The 22,650-nt window shown below is 36.7% G+C and overlaps 2 protein-coding genes across 3 annotated transcripts; both read right to left on the bottom strand.

Annotated features, from left to right (window-relative positions):
* Nucleotides 1–1,887: 1,887 nt before the first annotated feature.
* Nucleotides 1,888–6,939, bottom strand: LOC115010186 (myoblast determination protein 1 homolog). Its single transcript, XM_029434660.1, has 3 exons — nucleotides 6,195–6,939; nucleotides 5,219–5,297; nucleotides 1,888–3,198 (listed from the first exon to the last, which is right to left on the bottom strand). The coding sequence occupies exons 1-3, from the start codon at nucleotides 6,792–6,794 to the stop codon at nucleotides 2,990–2,992; spliced, it is 888 nt and encodes a 295-aa protein (XP_029290520.1). The 5' UTR covers nucleotides 6,795–6,939; the 3' UTR covers nucleotides 1,888–2,989.
* Nucleotides 6,940–10,391: 3,452 nt separating this feature from the next.
* Nucleotides 10,392–18,373, bottom strand: LOC115009881 (ferritin light chain-like). Of its 2 annotated transcripts, XR_003832396.1 has the most exons (4): nucleotides 18,065–18,373; nucleotides 14,214–14,360; nucleotides 11,857–12,201; nucleotides 10,392–11,151 (listed from the first exon to the last, which is right to left on the bottom strand). XR_003832396.1 is itself a non-coding variant. In XM_029434171.1 (3 exons), the coding sequence occupies exons 1-3, from the start codon at nucleotides 18,230–18,232 to the stop codon at nucleotides 11,911–11,913; spliced, it is 606 nt and encodes a 201-aa protein (XP_029290031.1). In that variant the 5' UTR covers nucleotides 18,233–18,373; the 3' UTR covers nucleotides 10,392–11,910. The 2 variants fall into 2 exon arrangements, 1 of the variants encoding a protein (XP_029290031.1); XM_029434171.1 differs by having other exon boundaries at nucleotides 10,392–12,201.
* Nucleotides 18,374–22,650: the final 4,277 nt, after the last annotated feature.

Genomic DNA, 22,650 nt, shown 5'->3' with positions numbered 1-22,650 from the left:
AACTGTATTCATATTAGTGATAATACGATGAGAGCACAAACACACAACCAACATATAGAAGAGGTCGGATCAGGGGGGCCAAACTCATTTAGTTCAGGGGCCACGTGCAGCACAATCTGATCTCAGGTGGGCCGGACCAGTGACATCACAGTAACCTGTAAATAACCACAACTCCACATGTTCCTCTTTGTTTTAGTGCAAGAAACAAGTACATCTGAAAGTGTTCAAAACTTTATGAACAACCTGAAATTTCTTCAGAAAAGTTGCAATTTCAACAAAATGACGAGTTTATAATTTAACACGTGTGTTACAACGTACAGATCAGTGTGTCTACGAAGACACAAACATGTAGTCGCAGGGATCTGGACAGGATTTTACTTTATCATCAAAACAACACATTTCTACACTTTGCAAAGTCGTCCCGCCGGCCGGACTGGACCCTCTGGCGGGCCGGTTTTGGCCCCCGGGCCGCATGTTTGACACCTCTGGGTTAGATAAAAGATTAATATATATTTAGTGGATTAAGAGTGCGAAGGTAAAACGATAAGTCTTAATGTTTCTCTTGAAGGTATTACGTGTTTTATTCAATCAATTTAAAGAACAAGCCAACGAATGTGTTTCTGAATATATAAGTATATTACTCATATTACTGAATAGTTATATTATATATATATTATAATATTAGATTAGTTCATGAAGCGCAGCAGAGCTCCGTGTGAACGTCGAGCTGCGTCTCACATCTGAGGATTTAATCTGGGACGTTTTTATTAACACTTCAGGACATGTTGTCTTTCGTTTGACCTGCAAATACATTGAGGATATGTATGTAGCAACTTGAACTTAAGTGACTTTAAAAATATATATAATATATAAATATGTTTGTAAGGACTCGAATGTAAGAGGTAGAAAACCTTTATAAACTTCACTTTATAAAGTTCTACGTTCTCCGGATCAAAATCCTTTTATGTTTTTCTCTTCAGGTCAAATGTTCAGTAACTTTATGTTTCAAAATAAAGGAGTGATTTTAATATTCAGGTGAGAATGAGTTTAAAATAAATGTCTTATTTCTGATCTTTGAAAACACGTGAATCATTTCCATGTGGTGTGAACGAGAGCTTGGGGGTGCAGTTCTCCTGTGTGGCCACACGGTGGCGCTGCAGCTCCGAGTCAGAAGCTTTAATGATTTATTTATTTTATTTTATTAAAACTCTGATAGTTTCATGTTTTTAGAGACAAATATCTGAAAGATGATTTTTTATTTTAGTCATTTATTGTGACGATTATTATATTTATTATTATTTAACGTTTTTAAAAGCCAGATGTTTAACATTTTATAATTTATTTTAATTAAATATTTAAGCAGAATTGTAAAAATATATATTAAAAGCAATTTAATAATTAAATGTTAATAGAGGCTACAATTATTTAACTTTGTTTTAAATATTATATATATTATATTGTTTGCAAAATATTAAAAGTTTCCTTTTAGTTTTTCCAACAAAAATATACTTTTACTACTTTCATGAAATGTTAAATTATTCTAAACAGCTAATCATGAAATAATACATAAAGAAATTAATAGATAATTAAATGTTGATAAATGTGATATTAAATATATTTTAAATAAATAATTATTTAAATAAATAACATTTAATATATACATATTTAAATATTAAATGTTTCCCTTGCAGCTCTTCACACAACAATAAACTTCTATTTCCCTGAAAAGTTAAATTATCCTGAGGCCTAAATAATAATAATAATAATAATAATAATAATAATAATAATAATAATAATAATAAATAATATATAGTTCATCACAAAATATGAAATTAAAAATAAATGAAAAAGTCGTGTGTTTGTATAAATAAGCAGGTTCGTTTATTTCATGACACTGCCACTCAGTTTTGTATAAATATAAAGTTTAACATTTTCACAACAAACAAAGCACATAGACAGAAACATTAAATACATAATTAATACTTTCAGTTGGAACAAATCGGCTCTTATTTACATAATATGTACAGAAACAGAAAAATGGTCCGGCAGCGAATGAAAACTCGTTCCTTTGACTTCGACAGGAAGTTCTGAAACGACTTCGACCCTGATGGAAAAGTCCCGCTTTGTTTCTTCCTGCAGCGTTTCTGCAGAATCTGCACTTTTGTGACATCTTTTGCAAACATCTGGATTATTGCAGTGGTTGTTTGCTCCTGGGGGGGAAGGGGCAGCCGGGGGCTTTTTACGACTTCAGATGGACGAAAGTGGAGGAATGTAAATGGATCTTGTTTTGGCCTCCGTCCTTCATCAAATACACTTTTACACAGAGAGGAAGAAGAATCCGTCTCGACTCGAGATGAGCCTTTACAATATAAATAACAACACAGCAAGAACTGTTCGTCTGTCCACCTGTTGAAAAAACTACATTTCCCAGCATTCAAGTGGCTCTATCTAAATGTACAATGTACTTGTTTTAACAGCAGGAAAGAGAATTTGGGGTTTGATATGCTTAAGTGTGGAAGATGATTCCTGCCAGGAAGATACATGTAAAGTATGGAAGCGTAGGAATGATGGACTTTTAGTTTCACTTTCTCTCTCGGCTCAAAATGTTTTCAAATATCTTTCAAAACAAGTCAAAGTGGTTCCTGACGTGAAAGAGTGTCCTGTAGTAATGAGTTTATATCTGGGGGGGTTGCTCTTAACGTTGGTGAATTAAGACTGAAGGAAGGTTTGAACGTTTTGTTAACTCGAAGCTCATTTCCAGATCTTTCCACTTCCTCTCATGATCTTCATCTGCATGTGGAGTTTGCTCAGTAACTATAACATCTGAAGCTCCACGTGCAGATGAAGAGTGTGTCACACTCACGCTCTGTTTCCTGGCAGGACCGAGCTTCCAGACGCTTCATCTCACGAAGGAAACTTTAAATGACTCAAACACTCAGTTTGAAATGAAGTGAACATGTTGTCCTGTGTGTGACAGGGCGGTGAAGGTCTATAGCACTTGATAGATCAGGTTGGGGTCCTGGCTGGCGGTCTGGGGGGGGGCCTGGGGGGGCCCCGGGGCCGGCGCCTCTCTGGGGGGGGCCGTCGGTGTGGGGCCGTCGGCGGCCGGCAACAGGCTGCTGTCGGTGGAGATCCGCTCCACGATGCTGGACAGACAGTCCAGGCTGGAGACCACAGAGCTGCGGTGACTCTTCAGACCTGCAGCGCACAAAACATCACGTTAAAATGTTATATGTTATATATATTATTAAATTAATATTATACATGTGGAGTATTATATATATTATTATATATTATATTATACATGTGGAGTATTATATATATTATTATATATTCTTATATAGTCTAATTATATTATACATATTGAGTATTATATATATATATATATATTAAATATATTATATTATACATGTGGAGTATTATATATATTATTATATATTATATTATACATGTGGAGTATTATATATATTATTATATATTATATTATACATGTGGAGTATTATATATATTATTATATATTATATTATACATGTGGAGTATTATATATATTATTATATATTATATTATACATGTTGAGTATTATATATATTATTATATATTATATTATACATGTGGAGTATTATATATATTATTATATATTATATTATACATGTGGAGTATTATATATATTATTATATATTATATTATACATGTTGAGTATTATATATATTATTATATATTATATTATACATGTGGAGTATTATATATATATATATATATATTAAATATATTATATTATACATGTGGAGTATTATATATATATATATATATATATATATATATTAAATATATTATATTATACATGTGGAGTATTATATATATTATTATATATTATATTATACATGTTGAGTATTATATATATTATTATATATTCTTATATAGTCTAATTATATTATACATATTGAGTATTATATATATATTATAATTATATTATATTATATTCTAGAAGTGTAGAACAGATCAATGTTTGTATCATTATTTTCCTGATGTTTTGTGACTTTGTGATTTTATTTCTTCTTTTTTAACTATAGCTATTTTAAATTAAATGTTTTACAAATTAAATTCATATCTGGAGATATTTCAGTAATATATATATATTCCCGTGGAAACCCAGTATTCACGTTAAAGTGCTCAACATGAATTAATTCTGTATTAACTCATGAGGTTTATAATTATGTATATATATGTATTCATTTTAAACAATTTAAAGAGTTTAACATGAATTAAATCTGAGTTTTCGTGATATTTTCAGTAAAATCTATGAATTTATTGTATTTGTTTTTTCCAGTAAAACAAACAAACATTAGAGACTTTACATTTTGTTGTTTTGTTTTTAAATACAAAACTTTCTCCTTTTCATAATTAAAAGAAAGTTTAAAGACATTTTACTTTAGTGTTGTATTGGCCTCCTAAAGGGAATTTGTTTTAATTAATAGCCTAATTATCTGTTAGCTGCTAATAGAACCGTTATTATAATATATATATATATATATATATATATATATATATTACATTATTAAATGATTAATTATATATTGTATATTATATATTGTATATTGTATATTGTATATTGTATATTATATATTATATATTGTATATTGTATATTATATATTGTATATATAGTATTATATTGTATATTATATATTGTATATTGTATATTGTATATTGATATATTGTATATTGTATATGTATATATATATTGTATATTGTATATTATATATTGTATATTATATATTGTATATTATATATTGTATATTATATATTATATATTGTATATTGTATATTATATATTGTATATTTGTATATTATATATTGTATATTATATATTGTATATTATATATTATATATTATATATTGTATATTATATATTGTATATTATATATTATATATTATATATTGTATATTATATATTATATATATATATTGTATATTATATATTATATATATATATTGTATATTATATATTATATATTATATATTGTATATTATATATTATATATTATATATTGTATATTATATATTATATATTATATATTATTATATTGTATATTGTATATTATATATTATATATTGTATATTATATATTATATATTATATATGTATATATATATATTCTATATTGTATATTATATATTATATATTATATATTGTATACATTAAGTCCTGGCAGTTTCTCACCGTTTGGAGTCGCAGAGAAATAAGAGCTGTCATAACTTCCTCTTCTGTTTGATTGACAGGTCGAGCCGTTAAAATCCGTCTGCAGAGAGAAACATAAAGAGATGAAGAGATGAAGAGATGAAGATGAGCTCCAGAAACATTTCTGCATCGCTGATGAAACCAGAGAGAAATGACATCATCAAGCAGCGCGTGCAAAACGAGTTACAATGTCAAAAAGAAGAAAACAGCAAAGCTCACGTGCAGAAAATAATTTAGAAAACTGTAAATTATTAAACAATAATATTTATTGAGCGTGTTGTAAAGGAATGATGCAGATTTATATATCTTTATTTGTTTTGTTTAATAAAACGTTTTGGACATTTGTTCTGAAATGTTTTAATTACTTTTATAATTAAAGTCGAATCATCAAATAATGGATCCGGTGTCCAAATTATAAAATGTGTTTGGATGCATTTAAAATACGCCGTTCATCCCTTAAAACATAAAACATCCCTTTTTAAAAACACCAGTTTGTAAATCTTCGCTGTGTTTTAAGAACATGAACGAAAGAAACATTTAGTTTCCACGAAACGAAAATGTTGCAACAAAACTAGCGCGAGGAAATAAAACGTAAACTTTTGACTTAAATGTCTTTTTCATTTTCTTCTTGAATTACAGATAACTACAAAGTTGTATTGAAGGTCCGCGCCTTCACTGTGCCCACACGGTGAGAGACAAGAATCCATTTACCCAAAGATATACATTAATAACTCAAACGTAATAGTGTGTAAAGTCTCGTGGGCTACAATGACACGTGGAAATTGTTAAAATCAAAAGACAATGAACGAAATTTAAAGAATAAATCAACGAGTTTAATTTAAATGTGCAACTTTTTCGTGCGTAAAGACGCACTGGAGATGTTCAAACGCGCAACCAAAGCGGCCAGACACACTCCCCTCTCCCCCTCTCTATAACACCTGTCAGTCCCTGAACTCACCATGCCGTCGGAGCAGTTGGAGCGGGGGCTGGAGGCGTCGGAGTCCCCGCTGTAGTGCTCCAGCACCGGGTAGAAGCTGTCGTCCTGCCCGCCGCCGCCGCCGCGCAGCAGCGCCTGCAGGGACTCGATGTAGCTGATGGCGTTGCGCAGGATCTCCACTTTGGGCAGCCGCTGGTTGGGGTTGGCCGACGTGCAGCGCTTCAGGGACTCGAACGCATCGTTCACCTTGCTGAGCCGCCGGCGCTCGCGCATTGTGGCCGCCTTCCGCCGGTCCGCGTTGGTTGTCTTCCGCTTGCAGGCCTTGCAGGCCCAGAGCAGGCAGCGGCCCGCCTGGTGGTGCCCGCTGGGCGCGCGGACGTGCTCGTCGTCCTCCCCCTCGGCGTGGTGATGGAGGTGCAGCAGGGAGGACGGGGAGGAGGAAGAGGAGGAGGAAGGGGAGGGTGAGGGCGAAGAGGAGGAGTCGTCCGGCTTCAGCAGGCCCACATGCACCAGCCGCGGGTCCAGGTCCTCGAAGAAGTGCATGTCGCTGGTGTTGAAGCAGGGGTCGTCGTAGAACTCATCGGCGGCGGGGATGGGGAAAGAGATATCCGACAGCTCCATGGTTCAGTCCCAAAACACACGAAGAAGAAGACAAATCCAGTGACGGGACAGAAGGTGAGAGGAAGGAGAGAAGATGCAGCTTCAGTGTGTTCGGGGGAATGTAGAGTCCTTCACACACTGTTCTGTCCTCTCAGCTGTTGACCTGGAGATTCTTATACCTGGGACACCCGCGGGGGGCGGGGTCGGCACCATGATGCCCACCGGGGTCTGTCCAATCAGCAGGCAGCGGGAGGGGTTTACAACTTCACGGTAATTAGTGTACAATTACCCCTAACAGAGCAGTAACAGAGCAGTAACAGAGCAGTAACAGCAGGATGAGAGGCCGCACAGGGCAACGTGACGAGAAGCACTGCTGTCTGCGCTGCTTGTGTTGTTATTACATGTTCTACTATTTAATGTATTATATTACTTTATATGATGGAGACATTACTTATTTCAATAACATTGACCTGGTTTGTAGATAAAAGTAAATACAAATGTACTAAGGCCTAATAAACTGTAATTAAATAAGAAAGGAAGGAAAGAATACATTAAATTAAATAAAACAAACAGGTTTTTAAATGTGATTGAAGGCATGATCAAATGATGTGTGACAGAATACAGTTTACATCTGATGTGTGACAAAACCACATGCTTCATTTATTTAAATCTACAAGTAGAAGTAAAGGAAATAGTAAAAACATTTTTTTAAAGGTGTAAAAAGGGGAAGTTTGAGTTTTTCATTTAATTTCAGCTGCTATAATATATATATATATATATATATATATATATATATATATATATATATATATATATATATATATATAATAACGGATAATAAAGAAGGAAAATAATTATTAAAATGTAAAGTTGCTGCTTCGTTATTTTGACAGTTAAAGTGAAACACAAGTGATAATATTTCTCTTTAGTTTGAAAGTAAAAGTCTACAATGAGCAGAAAGACTTCAGGATTCATATTTCACCCTTTCTTAAAGATATCCTGCATGAACGTGTGAATTAATAAAAGTCGTAACAATAATCAAGTTAAATGAGTTTATTTTGCACGCGAGGTTCACTCACCTCTCAGCTGAAACATTCAAATGCAGATTATTGGTTTTAATGTGCAGCAGTTTGAGGCCCTGCAGTGCACCGAGGCTGCCGCCGGGGGGCGCTGCAGCGTCTCACCCCCTGAACGCACCACCCACACCTCTGCCAGTCAAACGTGACAGATGGTTAGAAGCTGGACTGTGTGGATGCTTTAAGTGTTTGAGAAAATATTCGAACCCTCTACTCAAAGGATTATCACTATCACTCCACAAATGATTGACAGGTCTTTTAATACGGGACCCTAACCCCCGACAACAACGCAACACAAGTTGTTAGTGTTTGTAGCTGCTAATAAAGCTTCATTAAAGCCAGTGTTGTGCTTCTAAACACAAGTTCAACACACTCAAACACAAGGAACGTTTCATCTACAAGTTAAAGTCTGAACTTATGCTGTAAATGTACATTCAGCTGTAAATAAATTATTATATGAGCAGAAACTGCAGAATGACCCTTTAAATCACAGATTTCGACACTACAGGAAGACAGTCACGCTCCAGTTTGAGATTTTGGGATATTTATCTTCCAGAACACGTGGAAAGAAAACATCAAAATCCACATTCAGGAGTTTTTCTTAAGAACTTTGTGTGTTTGTGTCTGTCGAGTTCTCCTAAATCCCCCAAAGTTAGTTTTACATAATTCCTCATTTGCATATTTAAAAAGGAATTGTCTTAATGTCTTAACATTTCCAGGGGACATCTAGAGTCTCCCTTGTTAATGTTGTTAGCTGCTAATAAAGGTTTATTAAACACTCAAACAAAAGGAAAGAAGTCTAGAAGTCAAAGTCTGAAATGATGCTGCGATATGATGTTTATTTACCTGTACATTTATATGACCCTTTAAATCACCTGGTGTTCTAACTTTACTCTCAAAACATTGAAACCTTTATCTGGACAACTTTCAGACTTGCTCAGGATGTAACATGCAGAGCTGTGAAGACCAACTTCACATTCTAACAATAAATAACAAATGTTTTACATCTTTGTGACTTTTCTTTCTTTATTACAAAGAGCACAACAAACAGAGAGTTTCCCATCATGGCGTCTCCTTCACACTCTGAACAAAACAGGAATATGTGATAACACACTGAATACATGGTGAATAAATGATAAAAACACTGAATACATGGTGAATAAATGATAAAAACACTGAATACATGATGAATAAATGATAAAAACACTGAATACATAGTGAATAAATGATAAAAACACTGAATACATGGTGAATAAATGATAAAACACTGAATACATGGTGAATAAATGATAAAAACACTGAATACATAGTGAATAAATGATAAAAACACTGAATACATAGTGAATAAATGATAAAAACACTGAATACATGATGAATAAATGATAAAAACACTGAATACATGGTGAATAAATGATAAAAACACTGAATACATGGTGAATAAATGATAAAAACACTGAATACATGGTGAATAAATGATAAAAACACTGAATACATAGTGAATAAATGATAAAAACACTGAATACATGGTGAATAAATGATAAAAACACTGAATACATGGTGAATAAATGATAAAAACACTGAATACATGGTGAATAAATGATAAAAACACTGAATACATGGTGAATAAATGATAAAAACACTGAATACATGGTGAATAAATGATAAAAACACTGAATACATGATGAATAAATGATAAAAACACTGAATACATGGTGAATAAATGATAAAAACACTGAATACATGGTGAATAAATGATAAAAACACTGAATACATGATGAATAAATGATAAAAACACTGAATACATGGTGAATAAATGATAAAAACACTGAATACATGGTGAATAAATGATAAAAACACTGAATACATAGTGAATAAATGATAAAAACACTGAATACATGGTGAATAAATGATAAAAACACTGAATACATGGTGAATAAATGATAAAAACACTGAATACATGGTGAATAAATGATAAAAACACTGAATACATGGTGAATAAATGATAAAAACACTGAATACATGGTGAATAAATGATAAAAAACACTGAATACATAGTGAATAAATGATAAAACATTGAATACATGATGAATAAATGATAAAAACACTGAATACATAGTGAATAAATGATAAAAACACTGAATACATGGTGAATAAATGATAAAAACACTGAATACATGGTGAATAAATGATAAACAACACTGAATACATGGTGAATAAATGATAAAAACACTGAATACATGGTGAATAAATGATAAAAACACTGAATACATAGTGAATAAATGATAAAAACACTGAATACATGATGAATAAATGATAAAAACACTGAATACATGATGAATAAATGATAAAAACACTGAATACATAGTGAATAAATGATAAAAACACTGAATACATGGTGAATAAATGATAAAAACACTGAATACATGGTGAATAAATGATAAAAACACTGAATACATGGTGAATAAATGATAAAAACACTGAATACATGGTGAATAAATGATAAAAACACTGAATACATGGTGAATAAATGATAAAAACACTGAATACATAGTGAATAAATGATAAAAACACTGAATACATGGTGAATAAATGATAAAAACACTGAATACATGGTGAATAAATGATAAAAACACTGAATACATGGTGAATAAATGATAGGAACTAAAGTGACATTTCTATGTGCACAGAAGACGCAGTACAACCGTAGGAAAACAAATACTGTGTATAAATACTTAGAAATACTTAGAAATACTTAGAAAGTGTCAGTTTACAATTTTGCAAATTATTTAGTCGACTAAAAAAATAAATGTCTAGAGTTCTATACAGCTGCTTACTGAACATTAAAATATTATTATTGTTCATGAAATAACTGAAACAAGTTTAAATTCCTCAAATAAATCTTCAAAATATGGGAGAGAGAGAAGGGGGACGACATACAGCAAATGTCCACGGGTCAGACTCGAACCACGGGCCGCTGTGGCAGGACTCAGCCTTTGTACATGGGCCGCCTGTGAGCTGCCGGGTGAGCTGCCGGGTGAGCTGCCGGGTGAGCTGCCGGGTGAGCTGCCGGGTGAGCTGCCGGGTGAGCTGCCGCTGCCGGGTGAGCTGCCGGGTGAGCTGCCGGGTGAGCTGCCGCTGCCGGGGCGCTACAATTTAGTTTTTAAGCATTTATTTCTTGCACCTTCAGTCTCCGACACATCTTGTGTTCATAGTTAACTTAGAGGTTCTTTAGAGTCGACGGTCTGATGCCGTACGACTGTTCTGCAGCGGCCTCCCACTCCAGCCGCCATGTTGGAGCAAATCTGCAATACGATAGTCAGGAGTTGGAGATAAACAGCAAGTTCTAACAATAGAAAACAATCTGAGAAACTGGTTCATGTTCATTTCTGTTGAAGTCACTAAATCTGTTTACGTTGCACTTTGTTGCATTTTGCTTTAATTCATTTGCGAACTTTCGAAATCTTTTTAAAAAAATCAGAATTTTCGCACTTAGTTTTCGCAGCATAATTGAATGTCTTACATTTTCCTGTTTGGACCGCACAGAAGCGGGCACGGCGTTGGCGATTGGCACTTGATGCCGGTCCAGTTTATTGAACGGGTGTATAAATTAAATTAAATTCAGATTATCAAATGTGTGTTCTGTGTTATAAAGATGCAACATGTAGACCAGACAACTCTGGAGTTTGTTTTTCTTTTAAAAGATCCAAGCTAGCAGTTTGTGCTAAGCTACGCTAAACACAGCCTGGACGATGTTTTTCTAGTTTTCTTATTTATCAAAGTGTTTCTCCAACAAAACTAACAGTAAAAGTGATGACGAAGCACAAACACACGACAAACATACATGACATGAGGTTCCCCTGCTTCCAGTCGTTGTGCTAAGCTAGGCTACACTTTACTGGGGGCAATGAGATGACACTAATATCTGTCTGCACTCTGGGGAAGATGGCTAACAAGCTAATGGCTAACAACCTAATGGCTAACAAGCTAATTGTCTTTGGAGAAATTACGTTTTCAAACACAGAAGAAGAACTTCTAAATGGAGACTTTGTTTGACGGACGGATCATCTGGTGAGTTCCTCCTGCAGCTCGTTCAGGAGGAACTCCCCGAGCCCCCCCGTGGGCCCGTTGGTGCAGCCCACCCGGCGGGCGCAGGTGAGCAGGTCTCCCAGCACTTTGAGGCGGTCGACCCGCGGCGTCAGAAAGTGGCTCTTCACGACGCTGGCGGTGTGCGGGTCCCCGTGGCTGCGGGCGAGCTGGCTCAGCTCCACCAGGACGCCGACCTCCTCCTGCAGCTGCAGCAGCAGCAGGTCCAGAGCCGGCAGCACCGCGCAGACGGCCTCGCAGCTCGGCTTCTGGAAATCAAAGATTAATGTCTGAGCGATAAACTACAGCAAAGACAGTTTAACGGGTTCTTCTTTGTGCTGCACACGGACACGCACGTTTCAGGAACAGTGATCATGTTGACAATTAAAACCAACCTGAGATCATCTTTCCTGATCTTCCTCATGAGACGCTCAGCAAACCTTTTGCTCCACTGAAAGTTTCTCTCTTCATCATAATCTGTGCAGAACAAAATGTTCTACACAGCTCTTCTGAAGAGTGACAGCCAGGCGGGAGGGGGAACATTTAATACGTTTTTATTTTGCATTTCAAGAATGAAGTCGAAATGTCTAAAAAAATTCACTTTAATCCTGAAATGTCAAATTTGTTCTCGATATTTTGACTCTCTTCTCAAAATGAACTTGTTTTTCTCGTCCCTGCACACTGAAAGTTTGACATTTCATCTTTATTCTCAAGATGTGAGAAACAATCTTCCCCTTCTGCTTTATTATTCTTCACATTAACACTCACAGTTCCACTTGATTCTCAGTCTCCTGCATGTTTCTGGATCCACTGACCTGAGTTGACCGGCGGAGGATCAGTAGCTCTCAGCTGTGCAACTAAAGATCTTTGGCTTCTACATAAACAAGATGGAACATCAGATTCAGGCCCAAAACATGACGGAATAAAATGGAGCTAAACTGAATCGAAGCGGCGCGCTATTAAAGGACGGCGAGGCGTCTGGTCGAGGTCCACGCCACACTGAGAGACGGATAACAAGGTGTCCCAAACTGCTGCTGACTGGCCCGGGGCCTCGGCCCTCAAACGATTTTACACGACTCATAAACCCGGGCCGGCGGTCGGGGGCCACGCTGCGACGCGCCAACGCCACTGCCGCTCGGCCATCTGGAAACGCCATCAGCACCGCCGTCCCTCTGCCGCAGCATTAATCTCGCCAATTTTCCGGAACTCAGGGGGGGAAATGTACACCCTGACCGGCTTTGGGCCAGAGTCGGGGGGCCAGCTCTCCGGGGGTTTACCCCTCCCCTTCCCTCCCTCCTCCTCCGCCCTCTTGGTATCTTCACCCCGCCCGTCCTATCACTGACGCCCGGCCGCAATGAAGATGAGATCACTGCCAGTTGGAAGAGAAAACACAGAGACAGAGACACCTGCTCTGACAACATGAAGGACGGCGCAGGAGGAGAAATAAATCCTGCTGATGGGACGTTTTGAGAGTAAAACGAGATCGCTGTTACAGACTGCAGCTTCTCTGTCTCACAGATAAAGTTCAGATCATACATTTTGTTTCAAAATGGATCCACAAATCAAGTCATACATGCACCACCCCCCCCCTCCCCCCGCCCCCCGCACTGCTGAAGCGCCTCGACCATGACCTTTGACCTCTGACCTCTGACAGTAACACAGTTTACTCAACGACTGCACAATCCTCACAAACGTATCCTCACTTGTACTTTTACTATTATTATTATTATAATATTACCTTTTACCTTTATGACTGTTACACACAAAACCTTAAATCCTAAATGATTTGAAGCATTGTTTACAGTTTATAAAGTATTGAAATGATGCAAACTCCAATAACACAAGTAAAGTCAATAAAAAGGGCTAGTGGTACGCCTTCCAAAACAAAACACTAGAAGGTCGGGAGTTCAATACCAGGCTGCCACCATTGTACCACTGAGCACTTAGTTCAATGTAAGTTGCTCTGGATAAGAGCATCTGCTGTAATGTAATGTAATGTAATGTAATTCTGCATAATTCTGCATGAACCTCTGATGCATAACAAGCTTTGTTAGCTAATGTTAGCAATGCTAGTGGATTACAACCCCACATTATTTATGGGGCTTACAAACAGCGACGTTTAGAAGTCGGTCCTGTGTGTACGACTAATTTAATGAGACACAACCAATTATTATATTTCATTATCAGTGTTTTCACAGAGTGCTGTCGGTACGTTTACTGCAGTTGGTACGTTTACTGCAGTGACACTTCCTCCACCTGCGGCTGAAGTAGTCGTGTTTACCTGGATGTCTTTGCCGCAGTAGTTGCCGCCTCTCTCAGCCAGGTAGCCCAGCATGGCCTCGGCCTCCTCCTCATGCTTCAGCGCCTCCTGGTGGAAGAAAGAAGCGACACGGGGCAGCGCGACGTCGTCCCGCTCAAACACTTTGGCCTGCAGGAGAGAAGAGGAATGAGAAGACGCCCATTTATGATTCCACCAGCCTGAACTATTTGGACCTCAGTATCCCATAATGCACTGCACACGTGTCAACAGCTCAAACCTGGACATGTTCATCAGTGTCACGTACACACATGAGTGCACAATAATGAGAAGGACACAAAGCTGCTGCACATTAATGTGTGTGTTACATGTTCCTGTTACATTAATGTGTGTGTTACATGTTCCTGTTACATTAATGTTCCTGTTACATTAATGTGTGTGTTACATGTTCCTGTTGCATTAATGTGTGTTTTACATGTTCCTGTTACATTAATGTTCCTGTTACATTAATGTGTGTGTTACATGTTCCTGTTGCATTAATGTGTGTGTTACATGTTCCTGTTGCATTAATGTGTGTGTTACATGTTCCTGTTGCATTAATGTGTGTGTTACATGTTCCTGTTACATTAATGTGTGTGTTACATGTTCCTGTTACATTAATGTGTGTGTTACATGTTCCTGTTGCATTAATGTGTGTGTTACATGTTCCTGCTGCATTAATGTGTGTGTTACATGTTCCTGCTGCATTAATGTGTGTGTTACATGTTCCTGTTACATTAATGTGTGTGTGTTACATGTTCCTGTTACATTAATGTGTGTGTTACATGTTCCTGTTACATTAATGTGTGTGTTACATGTTCCTGTTGCATTAATGTGTGTGTTACATGTTCCTGTTACATTAATGTTCCTGTTACATTAATGTGTGTGTTACATGTTCCTGTTGCATTAATGTGTGTTTTACATGTTCCTGTTACATTAATGTTCCTGTTACATTAATGTGTGTGTTACATGTTCCTGTTGCATTAATGTGTGTGTTACATGTTCCTGTTGCATTAATGTGTGTGTTACATGTTCCTGTTGCATTAATGTGTGTGTTACATGTTCCTGTTACATTAATGTGTGTGTTACATGTTCCTGTTACATTAATGTGTGTGTTACATGTTCCTGTTGCATTAATGTGTGTGTTACATGTTCCTGTTACATTAATGTGTGTGTTACATGTTCCTGTTGCATTAATGTGTGTGTTACATGTTCCTGTTACATTAATGTGTGTGTTACATGTTCCTGTTGCATTAATGTGTGTTTTACATGTTCCTGTTACATTAATGTTCCTGTTACATTAATGTGTGTGTTACATGTTCCTGTTGCATTAATGTGTGTGTTACATGTTCCTGTTGCATTAATGTGTGTGTTACATGTTCCTGTTGCATTAATGTGTGTACATGTCCTGTACATAATGTGTAGTCCTGTTACATTAATGTGTGTGTTACATGTTCCTGTTACATTAATGTGTGTGTTACATGTTCCTGTTGCATTAATGTGTGTGTTACATGTTCCTGCTGCATTAATGTGTGTGTTACATGTTCCTGCTGCATTAATGTGTGTGTTACATGTTCCTGTTACATTAATGTGTGTGTGTTACATGTTCCTGTTACATTAATGTGTGTGTTACATGTTCCTGTTACATTAATGTGTGTGTTACATGTTCCTGTTGCATTAATGTGTGTGTTACATGTTCCTGTTACATTAATGTGTGTGTTACATGTTCCTGTTACATTAATGTGTGTGTTACATGTTCCTGTTACATTAATGTGTGTGTTACATGTTCCTGTTGCATTAATGTGTGTGTTACATGTTCCTGCTGCATTAATGTGTGTGTTACATGTTCCTGCTGCATTAATGTGTGTGTTACATGTTCCTGTTACATTAATGTGTGTGTGTTACATGTTCCTGTTACATTAATGTGTGTGTTACATGTTCCTGTTACATTAATGTGTGTGTTACATGTTCCTGTTGCATTAATGTGTGTGTTACATGTTCCTGTTACATTAATGTGTGTGTTACATGTTCCTGTTACATTAATGTGTGTGTTACATGTTCCTGTTACATTAATGTGTGTGTTACATGTTCCTGTTACATTAATGTGTGTGTTACATGTTCCTGTTACATTAATGTGTGTGTTACATGTTCCTGCTACATTAATGTGTGTGTTACATGTTCCTGTTACATTAATGTGTGTGTTACATGTTCCTGTTACATTAATGTGTGTGTTACATGTTCCTGTTACATTAATGTGTGTTACATGTTCCTGTTACATTAATGTGTATGTTACATGTTCCTGTTACATTAATGTGTGTGTTACATGTTCCTGTTACATTAATGTGTGTGTTACATGTTCCTGTTGCATTAATGTGTGTGTTACATGTTCCTGCTGCATTAATGTGTGTTACATGTTCCTGTTACATTAATGTGTGTGTTACATGTTCCTGTTACATTAATGTGTGTGTTACATGTTCCTGTTGCATTAATGTGTGTGTTACATGTTCCTGTTACATTAATGTGTGTGTTACATGTTCCTGTTGCATTAATGTGTGTGTTACATGTTCCTGTTACATTAATGTGTGTGTTACATGTTCTTGTTACATTAATGTGTGTGTTACATGTTCCTGTTACATTAATGTGTGTGTTACATGTTCCTGTTACATTAATGTGTGTGTTACATGTTCTTGTTACATTAATGTGTGTGTTACATGTTCCTGTTACATTAATGTGTGTGTTACATGTTCCTGTTGCATTAATGTGTGTGTTACATGTTCCTGTTACATTAATGTGTGTGTTACATGTTCCTGTTACATTAATGTGTGTGTTACATGTTCCTGTTACATTAATGTGTGTGTTACATGTTCTTGTTACATTAATGTGTGTGTTACATGTTCCTGTTACATTAATGTGTGTGTTACATGTTCCTGTTACATTAATGTGTGTGTTACATGTTCTTGTTACATTAATGTGTGTGTTACATGTTCCTGTTACATTAATGTGTGTGTTACATGTTCCTGTTGCATTAATGTGTGTGTTACATGTTCCTGTTACATTAATGTGTGTGTTACATGTTCCTGCTGCAGATGTTTCCCCTCCTTTACATCCTGTTGGTAGTTTAATCTACACGATGCATCAGATTCTATAAGATCATGTTTTTGTATCTTTGTCTCTAAAAAGTCAACTTTTCATGAGTTCCTCAGAAACACAGTTTCCAGCTTTGTGACATCATCTTCCAGCTGAAGAAGAGGAGAATTTTCCATTTAATGCAACTTGTACTTCTACATGTCAGAGGTATTGGACTCTTTACTGCACTACATGTGTCTGAAGTTTAATTACTTTGCAGACTTAATATAATCAACTGATATATTATGATGAATTATGGTAGATTAAACTACTCAGCAGTACATTAAGTAAATTAAATAAAACAGCTGCAACATTAAAGTGATGAACACATTAATGCATCAATAAATGAAAGGGTCTTAGAGTTTGTAGAGCGCTATACAAATCCAATTTATTATTATTATTATTATTATTATTATTATTATTATTAAATATAATCCAATAATATGACAAATTATTCTGAATAATAAATACTTTTAGACGTTTGGACTTATACTGAAGTTTTAGAATATTATATTAAATGTTAATACTAACTAAAGCCGTTAGACAAATGTAGTGCAGTAAAAAGTGCGATGTTTCCCTCTGAGATGTAGTGGAGCAGAAGTATAAAGTTGCATAAAATGGCCTAAAAGTACCTTGAATGTGTACTTAAGTATGCCTACAGTCGCAGTGAATGTACACAGAGCTCCATGCTGGATGCTTGTGTCTCCTACCAGAGCCTGCAGCCGGTACGCTCCGTCCCACAGCAGGCTGCTCACCCCGCACAGAGCCTCCTCCACGGCGGCCTGCAGGTTGTGTCCGGCCCGGCTGCCCGCGGAGCTCCGGTGCGCTCTGCACGTCGGCAGGCTGCTCTTTAACCTCTTCTCTGCGGGCTCAGCCATGTCCCCGCCCGGTGATTCTCACACTGAGAGGAGAAGCACAGTTCGGACACTTGACTGACACCACAGCGGGCTGCAGAGGTGGAATATAACAATAATTATAATAAACTGATGGCCGCAGCGTTCGTCTCCTTCCAGCCGACCTGAACCTTCAACGGAGGATAAATTTAGCTCGCAGGGATCAACTGTTTCCCGGTCAGCTGCTCAAGTTCATCCGGTGCGTTTGATCTCCGAGCTGCAGCCACGAAAACAACACAAGTTATATAACAAAATAATAACCATGTGAACATGCAGGCAGTCAGTATTCACGCTTTGTATTCAACATCAGGAAGCTGCAGCTTTTAGATGATCTTTAATAGCACGAGTCACTTTATTATGTGAAACAGTGGATCAATATGGTCCTCTTTATCCTGATGATCATCTGCAATAAACTTTTAAAGTATTCCAATCCTGTACTTAGGTGAAAGTACCGAAACCACCATGCAGAAGTACTATGTTACAAGTAAAAGTCCTGTATCTGAAATACATCGCTCCTTTTCTCAGTTTTATAATAAAGTTAATATCTTTGGACACAACAAGACATTTAAACACATCACCTGGACTCTTCACTATTTTCTGACATTTCATAGACCAAACGATTAAGTAGTGGATGGCAGATGTATTGATAATGAAAACAATATTTACAGCCCTGCTTTATATACAGTTAGCTAACTTAATCCAGCGGTTCCTAACCGAGGGGTCGGGCCCTCCTAAAGGACGCCACATAAATCTGAGCAGTCGTGAGATGATTATTGAAAGAGAAGAAGAAGAATATTTATTCACTGCAATTATTCTGCAAAATCAGATTCAGACACCATAATAAAAATGACAAAACACAAAAGGATCACAATACACTCATAATTAAAGACATCAGACATATAAGAGTGAGCGTTGTTAGCTAACAGAGCTGCGTGTTGTTCAGGCTGATGCTGGAGGAATAAAAGAGTTCAGCTGGTTTTTATTTTATCTTGTCGGAATCTCTTATCGGGCTTTTATCAGTCTTTTATCAGGACTTTGTCGGTCTTTAATCAGGACTTTGTCGGTCTTTAATCAGGACTTTGTCGGTCTTTAATCAGGACTTTGTCAGTCTTTAATCAGGACTTTGTCGGGGTTTTATCAGGACTTTGTCAGTCTTTTATCAGGACTTTGTCTGTCTTTAATCAGGATTTTGTCAGTCTTTTATCAGGACTTTGTCGGTCTTTAATCAGGACTTTGTCGGTCTTTAATCAGGACTTTGTCGGTCTTTAATCAGGACTTTGTCAGTCTTTAATCAGGACTTTGTCAGTCTTTTATCAGGACTTTGTCTGTCTTTAATCAGGATTTTGTCAGTCTTTTATCAGGACTTTGTCAGTCTTTAATCAGGACTTTGTCGGTCTTTAATCAGGACTTTGTCGGTCTTTAATCAGGACTTTGTCAGTCTTTAATCAGGACTTTGTCAGTCTTTAATCAGGACTTTGTCGGGGTTTTATCAGGACTTTGTCAGTCTTTTATCAGGACTTTGTCAGTCTTTAATCAGGATTTTGTCTGGCTTTAATCAGGACTTTGTCGGTCTTTAATCAGGATTTTGTCGGTCTTTAATCAGGACTTTGTCAGTCTTTAATCAGGACTTTGTCAGTCTTTAATCAGGACTTTGTCAGTCTTTAATCAGGATTTTGTCAGTCTTTTATCAGGACTTTGTCTGGCTTTTATCAGGACTTTGTCAGTCTTTTATCAGGACTTTGTCGGTCTTTTATCAGGATTTTGTCAGTCTTTAATCAGGACTTTGTCAGTCTTTAATCAGGACTTTGTCAGTCTTTAATCAGGACTTTGTCTGGCTTTTATCAGGACTTTGTCAGTCTTTTATCAGGACTTTGTCGGTCTTTTATCAGGATTTTGTCGGTCTTTAATCAGGACTTTGTCAGTCTTTAATCAGGACTTTGTAGGTCTTTAATCAGGATTTTGTCGGTCTTTAATCAGGACTTTGTCAGTCTTTAATCAGGATTTTGTCTGGCTTTTATCAGGACTTTGTCGGTCTTTTATCAGGATTTTGTCAGTCTTTAATCAGGATTTTGTCGGTCTTTAATCAGGACTTTGTCAGTCTTTAATCAGGATTTTGTCTGGCTTTTATCAGGACTTTGTCGGTCTTTTATCAGGATTTTGTCAGTCTTTAATCAGGATTTTGTCGGTCTTTAATCAGGACTTTGTCAGTCTTTAATCAGGACTTTGTCAGTCTTTAATCAGGACTTTGTCTGGCTTTTATCAGGACTTTGTCAGTCTTTTATCAGGACTTTGTCGGTCTTTTATCAGGATTTTGTCGGTCTTTAATCAGGACTTTGTCAGTCTTTAATCAGGACTTTGTAGGTCTTTAATCAGGACTTTGTCAGTCTTTAATCAGGACTTTGTCAGTCTTTAATCAGGACTTTGTCAGTCTTTAATCAGGACTTTGTCTGGGTTTTATCAGGACTTTTTCAGTCTTTAATCAGGACTTTGTCGGTCTTTAATCAGGATTTTGTCGGTCTTTAATCAGGACTTTGTCAGTCTTTTATCAGGACTTTGTCAGTCTTTAATCAGGATTTTGTCGGTCTTTAATCAGGATTTTGTCAGTCTTTAATCAGGATTTTGTCGGTCTTTAATCATGACTTTGTCAGTCTTTTATCAGGACTTTGTCAGTCTTTTATCAGGACTTTGTCAGTCTTTTATCAGGATTTTGTCGGTCTTTAATCAGGACTTTGTCAGTCTTTAATCAGGACTTTGTAGGTCTTTAATCAGGACTTTGTCAGTCTTTAATCAGGACTTTGTCAGTCTTTAATCAGGACTTTGTCAGTCTTTAATCAGGACTTTGTCTGGGTTTTATCAGGACTTTTTCAGTCTTTAATCAGGACTTTGTCAGTCTTTAATCAGGATTTTGTCAATCTTTAATCAGGATTTTGTCGGTCTTTAATCAGGACTTTGTCAGTCTTTTATCAGGACTTTGTCAGTCTTTAATCAGGATTTTGTCGGTCTTTAATCAGGATTTTGTCGGTCTTTAATCAGGACTTTGTCGGTCTTTTATCAGGACTTTGTCAGTCTTTTATCAGGACTTTGTCGGTCTTTAATCAGGATTTTGTCGGTCTTTAATCAGGACTTTGTCAGTCTTTTATCAGGACTTTGTCAGTCTTTAATCAGGACTTTGTCAGTCTTTAATCAAGACTTTGTCAGTCTTTTATCAGGACTTTGTCGGTCTTTAATCAGAATTTTGTCGGTCTTTAATCAGGACTTTGTCAGTCTTTTATCAGGACTTTGTCGGGCTTTTATCAGGACTTTGTCAGTCTTTAATCAGGACTTTGTCTGGCTTTTATCAGGACTTTGTCTGGCTTTTATCAGGACTTTGTCAGTCTTTAATCAGGACTTTGTCAGTCTTTAATCAGGACTTTGTCTGGCTTTTATCAGGACTTTGTCGGGGTTTTATCAGGACTTTGTCGGGCTTTTATCAGGACTTTGTCTGGGTTTTATCAGGACTTTGTCGGTCTTTAATCAGGGCTTTGTCGGGGTTTTATCAGGACTTTGTCGGTCTTTAATCAGGACTTTGTCAGTCTTTAATCGGGACTTTGTCGGTCTTTAATCAGGACTTTGTCGGGGTTTTATCAGGACTTTGTCGGTCTTTAATCAGGACTTTGTCAGTCTTTAATCAGGACTTTGTCTGGCTTTTATCAGGACTTTGTCGGGGTTTTATCAGGACTTTGTCGGTCTTTAATCAGGACTTTGTCAGTCTTTAGTCAGGACTTTGTCTGGCTTTTATCAGGACTTTGTCTGGCTTTTATCAGGACTTTGTCGGGGTTTTATCAGGACTTTGTCGGGCTTTAATCAGGACTTTGTCAGTCTTTTATCAGGACTTTGTCAGTCTTTAATCAGGACTTTGTCAGTCTTTAGTCAGGACTTTGTCTGGCTTTTATCAGGACTTTGTCTGGCTTTTATCAGGACTTTGTCGGGGTTTTATCAGGACTTTGTCGGGCTTTAATCAGGACTTTGTCAGTCTTTTATCAGGACTTTGTCAGTCTTTAATCAGGACTTTGTCAGTCTTTAATCGGGACTTTGTCGGTCTTTAATCAGGACTTTGTCGGGGTTTTATCAGGACTTTGTCGGTCTTTAATCAGGACTTTGTCAGTCTTTAATCAGGACTTTGTCAGTCTTTAATCAGGACTTTGTCAGTCTTTAATCAGGACTTTGTCAGTCTTTAATCGGGACTTTGTCGGTCTTTTATCAGGACTTTGTCGGGGTTTTATCAGGACTTTGTCGGGGTTTTATCAGGACTTTGTCGGGCTTTAATCAGGACTTTGTCGGGGTTTTATCAGGACTTTGTCGGGGTTTTATCAGGACTTTGTCTGGCTTTTATCAGGACTTTGTCAGTCTTTAATCAGGACTTT

This window comes from Cottoperca gobio, chromosome 6 (genome assembly GCF_900634415.1).
Source record: "Cottoperca gobio chromosome 6, fCotGob3.1, whole genome shotgun sequence".
Lineage (NCBI taxonomy): Eukaryota > Metazoa > Chordata > Actinopteri > Perciformes > Bovichtidae > Cottoperca > Cottoperca gobio.
This window is presented reverse-complemented; position numbering and strand designations above follow the sequence as displayed.

Bases quoted from the DNA above. Each gene is read 5' to 3' on its own strand.
- LOC115009881 (XM_029434171.1), bottom strand. From the start codon at position 18,232: ATGGCTGAGCCCGCAGAGAAGAGGTTAAAGAGCAGCCTGCCGACGTGC. The intron at 14,361-18,064 runs GTAGGAGACACA...TCTCTCCTGCAG, and splicing joins CGTACCGGCTGCAGGCTCTG to GCCAAAGTGTTTGAGCGGGA. The intron at 12,202-14,213 runs GTAAACACGACT...TTTGATTTCCAG, and splicing joins ACTGCGGCAAAGACATCCAG to AAGCCGAGCTGCGAGGCCGT.
- LOC115010186 (XM_029434660.1), bottom strand. From the start codon at position 6,794: ATGGAGCTGTCGGATATCTCTTTCCCCATCCCCGCCGCCGATGAGTTC. The intron at 5,298-6,194 runs GTGAGTTCAGGG...TTCTCTCTGCAG, and splicing joins CCAACTGCTCCGACGGCATG to ACGGATTTTAACGGCTCGAC. The intron at 3,199-5,218 runs GTGAGAAACTGC...TGTGCGCTGCAG, and splicing joins TTTCTCTGCGACTCCAAACG to GTCTGAAGAGTCACCGCAGC.